At 40.0% G+C, this 7,577-nt stretch overlaps 1 protein-coding gene across 10 annotated transcripts in view; it reads left to right on the plus strand.

Annotated features, from left to right (window-relative positions):
- EBF1 (early B cell factor 1) overlaps positions 1–6,494 on the plus strand; it is a 398,643-nt gene extending 392,149 nt beyond the window's left edge. For 5 of the 10 annotated variants that reach the window (XM_023514769.1, XM_023514785.1, XM_023514772.1 and 2 more), the window contains one exon: positions 3,290–6,494. Coding sequence is in view for 6 of the 10 variants with exons in the window: in XM_012807210.2 (XP_012662664.1) it covers positions 3,290–3,321 (32 nt within the window). In the remaining 4 variants the exon portion in view is untranslated. The remainder of the gene's footprint in view (positions 1–3,289) is intronic. The other 5 variants (XM_003781995.3, XM_023514779.1, XM_012807217.2 and 2 more) reach the window with 2 other exon arrangements.
- The last annotated feature ends 1,083 nt before the right edge of the window (positions 6,495–7,577 follow it).

The following is a 7,577-nucleotide window of genomic DNA, read 5'->3' on the forward strand; positions in this document are numbered from 1 at the left end:
GTGCAATTATGCAGTGGGATTTCTTCATTAAAAAAAAAAAGCCTCTTTTGAGGTATCTCAGCTCGGAGACCACAGACGTCTTTCCCTACAATTTACTCATCAGCAAGTATTCTGCCTTTGGAGTTCAGGAAGTGGTGAATGAGATCCAGGGCTCTGTAACCCTGTGATGTGACATGCAGGAGTCCAAGTGGTAGACACACATGGGGCTTCTTCCAGGGAGAGGCTCCATAGCTTCTGTAAGATTCTCAGAGAAGTCTGTGTGGCCCTGTTAAGGGAAAGAAAAAAAAAAAGCAGTGGGAACAGGCCAAACCCACCTCCTAGAGCCCTTCAGATACGTTTGTTTACAATTTAAATTTTTTCTTAACACATATGAACTGGGATTTGTTCATCTTCTAAAACCTCCATATCTCCAACTTCACTTGAAAGAATTCAGAAGCTCAGGGGGCCTGTGCTATAACGGCAGGCAACAGTACACAGCAGCATTTGGTGAGAGCCGTGCCGCCCACTCTGACGGAGGCGTGCCCCAGCAGTGTCACCTCCATTCCCACCCAGGGGACTCACTTACACCTGCTGCCTGCCTGGAGTCTTGAGGGGCTGGAGTTACCACCCCTGTAGTTCAGATTAAGAAGTGTTGTTAGCTGTGAACAAGCATTAGCTTTGCTTTAGAACTTTTAAAGTGGCCTTAAGTGGAGGTTTAATCTAATTAATCTGATACACTATTCAGGAACCAAAATACTGCTTAGATTTTTTTTTTTTTCCCAGCCATCCAAATGCCAAATGAAATGTTTCCAAGGCCCAGCTAATAAATATTGGCTGGACTGACCCATCAACCAAATTAACAGGAAGTTTGTTGGCTGTGTCCTTTGCTTTGATTCATATTGACACTGCCGGAGCTATCTGACTATACTGTAGGGAACTGCCCTTTAGTGCCAGGAACACAGAATAGATTTTGGTAGGAGGCAGAAGTAGACTTGCTTCTTTTGCCACAGGCTCAGCACTCCAGCTGTCTTTAATAAGGGTGCCTGGACCCACCTCCAGCCTGGATGAAAAGATCCTTAGGGAGGCAGAGCCCTGCTGGTTGTCACACAGCAAAGACCCCCTACACCTCCTTGCCTTTGGAGTGACAGCATCTTCAATTCTTGAGTCAAGACTTGGATTGAAATACAGAGCTCTCGGTTTTAGTCAAATCTAGGACTCTCTTGAATCTTAGGGGGACTGCATTTCAACTGATCCCAAATCTTTGGGGGTTTAAGTTGGTCTACATTTGGCAAAGGGCAACTTCCTGTTTCTAAGAAAAAAAGGCTTATGAGGGCTTAAGAAAAGGACTCCAGGAGCTTTTGGGCTGCAAAACGGCTCTTGCAAAACAACATTTGGATGATTTACGTGTAAATGAATCAGAAACATGTGGATTGAATTTCCTTGTGAATACAGATGGGTTTAAAAATTAACGGAAAAAGTGTTTGGTAAAATGCTTTTTGGTTTTTCTTTTAATTGAATCTAAAATGTCAGGAGTGGGGGTGGGGAAGCAGGAAGAATGTGGGGCCCTCAGGGCTCAGAGCCTGGCCTGGCCTCCCTGAGTCTACTGCAGGATTTGTGGGAGCAGTGGGATTCACTTATAAAAAAAGAGCGAGAAAGCACATTCTTCCAGACAGGATTGTTGGTAGAAGAGGGTCACTTCAGAGACATAGTCATCACTGACAAGAACATTAATTTAAATTCAGAACTGCCAATTAGAAGAGAGTATTGACTTTCTCCCCGACAGGACACTATAAGCATCTTGGGGGCCAGAGATGGATGCCCCTCGCAGCTAATGTAAGGGGTGACAGCCCCTCTCTGTCATCTTGGCATATTTCAAAGTTGCCACCCTGTTTTTTCTCTTTCTTTTTTTTTTTTAGACAGAGTCTCACTTTGTCACCCTCGGTAGAGTACTATGGTGTCACAGCTCACAACAACCTCAAACTCTTGGGCTTAAGCCATTCCCTTGTCTCAGCCTCCTAAGTAGCTGGGAGTACAGGCGCCCATCACAACACCCGACTATTTTTAGAGGCGAGGTCTTGCTCTGGCTCAGGGTGGTCTCAAACCTGTGAGCTCAGGCTATCCACCTGCCTTGGCCTCCCAGAGTGGCCACCCTGTTTTAATTTTCTTATAGATTATCCCTTTATTCCTCCCATCATCACGTGAAGTGTGTCATGTGGGATGGTGACTATTTGACATAAGAGGAAATAGAGCCCAGAGAAGTTAAACAGCGTAAGGTCACACCACTAGGTTAGCAGTAGAAGTGATGGCTTCCAAATCATAGCCCTTTATTAACCCAGGATAAGACCTTTACATAGGATATTTTTTTAAATCTCCAACAACTGTAAGTGCTGTGATCAACTGTATTGCCTTGCTAAGGAAGCTAAGGCTCTAAGAGACAAGTAGCTACCGCAGGGAACATACTGAGAGAAGCCAGAGGTAAGAAGCTGGCCGGTCTCATTCTATGTTCTCCAGATCACCTCTACGTGCAGCCTCCTAACTAACTTTGAAAATTTTTGGTTATCTCAAGCAGCCTTCCCTTTCCCCAGGATCTCACCCCAGCTTTTCTAAGCTGCAATGTTCTAGGAAATATGGTCAGACCATTCCAGAAGCTGTGAGTGAAGCAGTGATGTGGGTGACATTCTGCAGTTTCCTGCAAACTTGTCTTCTCCCTCTGCTTCGTAATCCCAGGGAGCAGGGCCTGCTGGAGCTGGCAGTCCCCTCCCAGCCTGAAGGCTGAAGCAGAGGTGCTCAGAGTGCTGCTCTGTGGCTCTTCCCCCGCTAATACAGAACGTAGGAAAAGCCTTTTTTTTTTTTTCATAGAAATTGCTTGCAGTTGAAATGGACCCCTTTTCTGTTTTATACTTTGGACATGAAGGGGGGAGAAAGAAAGAGTGACAAATTGAACATTCTCACTATTTTTCAGAGCTTGGGGCTGCAACTTTCCCAGTGGTATTCAAACTATGCAACTTTCTAGTTAGGTTTTAAAATTGAAATCAGATTGGGAGGGATGTTGAGGATATTCTGTTCTATTAAAGGCACATAACACATGTTGATTGATTATAATATTTTTAATAAAGTATTTGGATATCTTATGACAAAAACTTATTCCAGAGGAGATGAGCGCAGCACATTTCTGGCTAATAACCAAACAACATAGTTACGTGCGTGTGTTTTTTCTTTCTTTCTTTCTTTTTTTTTAATCTTTGTTTTTTGTTTCTCCATGAGAAGTTTGGCTGTTCAAACCACTGACTTCTGTCTTCTCTTTCCATAGCGATATCTGGCATGATTGTTCCTCCCATGTGAAAGAATTGCCTTGAAGAGTTTTATTAATGAAGAGGTTGGATTCTGCTACAGAGAGTAATCTGATCAAGTCCCAGAGTGGAACTTATAACTCAGGCCTTTTTAAGAGGAATCACAATAACTGCAGATTTTTAAACAAAATCACCGACCTTGCAAATACTGAAATTGGAAGGGATCTGCAAGGGCAGGGTGTTGGTTAAAGTCGTACCCCCCCAAGTCTTGGGGGGATATATTTATTCTGTATTGATAAAAGCAAATCCACTTTTTCTTTTCTTTCTTTTTTTTTTTTAAGCTTAACTCTGCAATCATTTGTCTTTTATAAACCGTAAAGCTATATACAAGGGACACTATAAATAAGACTCCATGTTTTAATTTATGATGTTTTTAAAGCTGTGTAAAGGAAGAATGAAGTGGTGATATTTACAAAAAAGTGAAAAAAAAAAAAAAAAAAAAAAAAAAAGCTTGTATGGGACAGAATAGGAATGCCAGTTAGATTTTTTAGAAAAACTAAGGGTCGGCTTTTGCGCCTTAAAGCATATCAAACGGTAGTTTGCTCAGACACTGCATTTTCAATATCTAACTGAACATGCCATCCCTTAGCAGTGCAAGCTTATTTATCTCTTTTGTATTGTTGTCTTAAGTAACTGTGTAAATAAATGCAGCCTGGAAAGTTCAAAAACGATGTAAGTGATTACATTTTTCCCTCTACTCAAAAATCCAGTGCCTCTAGACAGATTGTTAAAACTGCATATTTAAATCTGATCTCATTCTCTCATTTTACTTAAGTCAACTTCTTCTGAAGCCAATGTCCTCTCCAGAGCTTGGTGGCACACACACTGTGTGAGAATCTCCTTTGAAACTATAAGGAACAGGGTCCAGGCACAGAATTCCACCCTCTGCCCCTTCAGTTGGCAAGCCAAAATCTCACACTCCCCCATTGACGAGTTTAAAGTTTACTCACCTGAATGCTGACTTCATACCAATCCTCTAAAAGTGGACACAAGCAACATGGCAGGTGTTTCCGATTTTCCTATTCAAGATAGCGCCCCCATCTGTCGACCCTTACCATTTGTAATGTAATAGATTAAAACAACAGGTTAAGTGCTTTGGAATTAAGAGGAAAAAGGAAACGGGGGAAAGGGAGAAAAGGTTGACACCTCCAAAACATAGTTATCTGTTCTATGAAAATTTTTGCTCTCGTTATCTGGGAAGTGTTCTTAAAAATAAGAATTATTAGCAAAGATGCAGCAAAGCTCTGAGGATGCATTTGCCTGATATTTTTTTCTTTGCTGTTGTGTTTTTGTATGTAGTTATAAATACTGTAGATTTTTTTTGTGATTTTTTGCCAAAGTTGTTGTTCTATTTATACATTTTAATGTCTTAAGACAGTTTTTCAATATCACACAAAAAGGATTTTACTGCATATTTTGCAAAGAAAAAACAAAGCTCACTACCTTTAGCTTGCACATACTTGCAGAAGTTAATTAAAAGGCTTTTTTGTTTTAAAGGGGATTTTGTAAAATATCCATATAAATAATGTATTTATCTTTGGAATTTGTACATTGCTTTTTCCCTTCCTCCTCTTCCTCCCGCCCCCAATTTATTTTATTGTGTACGTTTGCTATGTGAAAAGTGCGGATTTGTTTGGTCACCTACACTTGTATTAGAAGTTTCAATGTGATTTTTAAACATTTCATTTATAGTTATTTTTAGTATTGTTTTAAACCATGCTTCAATTTTTTTTTATTTCTACCCAAAAGCCATTGTCTATTTTTGTATTATTTGTAAGTTAAGAAGTTTTTTCCAATATATGGCAAAAAAAAAATTAGTAGCATATTATTCTTGTAGTATTTAGTTCTGTAGATTAAAAAAAAAATGTATCCTTTGCTTTGGAAGCTTACAAACAGAAACCTAACGCTGTTTTACTCTATTAATATGCATGGAATCTCTCCCTTTGGAGTGACGCATTTTGTGCATTAAATTCGGGGGAGAAACTTCATAGAAATCAATGAACATACTTTCTTTCTTAAGTCTGCTTGTATATTTCCTCTGTCTTTCACATAAATATAAACCAGCAGATTGGATGCCTTAACAATGCAAATCATATTCATTTCACTTGTACATTGTAACTGTGCACCCGAACTGTCAGTCATCACTAACATTCTAAGAAAAAAGAAAAAGAAAAAAGAAAAAAAAAAAAACAAAGAAATCGAAAAGCACAAAAGAACTGTTTTGTTACCTTAAGACAATGTAACTTTTTCTAGTAGAGCAAGAAATCATTTACAACAATGCTGCAACTGTGCATGCCCTCATATGGATTTTGCAATGGTTTTCACTAGACTGTCAGAATGCGATTTTTATGGGTTGGGGTGGGTGGGGGAAGGGAGTTTTGGGAGGGAAGGGAAGGGAGGAAAGCTGATTTTTCATGGTGAGAAATAATAATGATGACTAATAATAATAATAAAAAAACTGGAAAATGTAAGAAAGGTGGACGCATTGCTTCTCGGTACTCAGAAAGGTTGTCTGAACTCGTGTGGTAAGCGCTGGCCTGAAGATGTATACAATTTAAAGCCATATTTTGTCTGATGAGCCCCTTAACTGTTGGTGAAAGAACGGATGGTCAGCCAGTAAGGTGTCTGGCTTAGACCTTGACAACAGACACTACCCATCTGTCAGCCATGTGCAGTGGTTAGAACTTCTCTTGAAAGTCCAAAGAGCCTTTAAAATGTGTATGATTTGTGTTTTGTTGCTTCTATTTATATTGATTAGATGAAATGACATTCTGGCCCTCTGACCCTCTTTCTTCTACACAAAGTTTTACAAGTAAAAGATGTTCCCCTAAATAACAGAATATGGCTTTAAGAAGAAAATGGAATAGAGAATTAAGATTTCAGTTTTGGGGGAAAAATACAGCTTCTGGATGACTGGATTGCATAACATGCCCTGGCCTCACATTGTACTAGGATGCAGCTTAATGAAGTCATCTCTAAATCTACTAACCTTTCACCTTCTTATTAATACTTTTTGAATAGACACACACTGTACAGTTCAATTGTTAGAGAACCTAACTACTGTAGAGATTGTTATAATTTTTTTTTTTTTGCAAAAATTCAAGCTGTAAAAACTTTTCAACTTTCACAATATTTAATTAAAGTTACTTCCTGTCTGTGATGGCAGCTCCTAGTTGTGTATTCATTTCTCTATTTCAGATGAACCAGAGTCTAACATCATGTAAAAGGTCTGTGCTTGCAATTACTCAGACCGGTGTTGACACCCAGAGAAAAGGGATCAGGGTAGTTCCAGGACACCCACTTTCTTTCTTTGTAGGTCCTTGGGGATTTGCTAATCTGGGATGCAAATTGAACACGCGCAGCGTACTGCTGCCCTCTGCCGGCAACATCTGGGGGTGCACATACCCACACTGGCCCACAGAGGAGTCGAGAAACCCCAACAGTTTCAGTGGTCATGGAGTGAGGCACCTCCACCCCCACCCCTCCCCAGCCCCCGCCGCAGTCCTTGAATTGTGAATACAGGAACTGACCATTCTAGGCCCTCCATCCTTCCTGCTACAAGTCTGGACCAAGACCTTCACATACAACTGCTAATTAATCCCAGTGAGCCTTCTGGTCAATTAATTATGTGCCCTGACTCATTGATGAGGAGGCATGTGTGAACTCAGAGCCTATATAATCTACATTTTTTAATCACATGTGGACAAGACGCTTCCCCTGTTGGACAAAAGCCCATTTATCTGTAATCAAACATTCCACAAACAGCCAGTAGGTACATACTCATGTAAAATCGCTTCACTTTAAGTTCCATTGTAATCATAAGTCTCTCCAATTACACATTCCGTTTTTCCTACTGTTGCAATTACTAGACATAATAAGGTTAATGACACTTGTAAAATGCCTCGAAAACTCAGCAAATAAGCCATAGGCCAGTGGAAACTTGGTAGCCAGAACTAATAGCATGGCAGACAACCAGCAACACCATCATTCATGTGGGGCACCGCTATCTATTTGTGTTCTCAAGTACAGTCCAATTGGAGGTAGTGAAAGAGTATGATGTATAAGGCAGTAAATGGAGAAGTTGCCATTATTTTCCTAAAAAAGGAATGATGATTAGTTTTTGCATTCAATATATATATTTTAGAATTCTGTATTAGATGCAGTTCCTTGTATTAGATGCAGAAGATAGAAATTTAACAAGAAGCCCCTGTCCTCTGGATGCTCACAATCTCAGACAAGACAGACATA

Source organism: Otolemur garnettii, unplaced genomic scaffold (genome assembly GCF_000181295.1).
Source record: "Otolemur garnettii isolate 467f Iridium unplaced genomic scaffold, OtoGar3 scaffold00003, whole genome shotgun sequence".
NCBI lineage: Eukaryota > Metazoa > Chordata > Mammalia > Primates > Galagidae > Otolemur > Otolemur garnettii.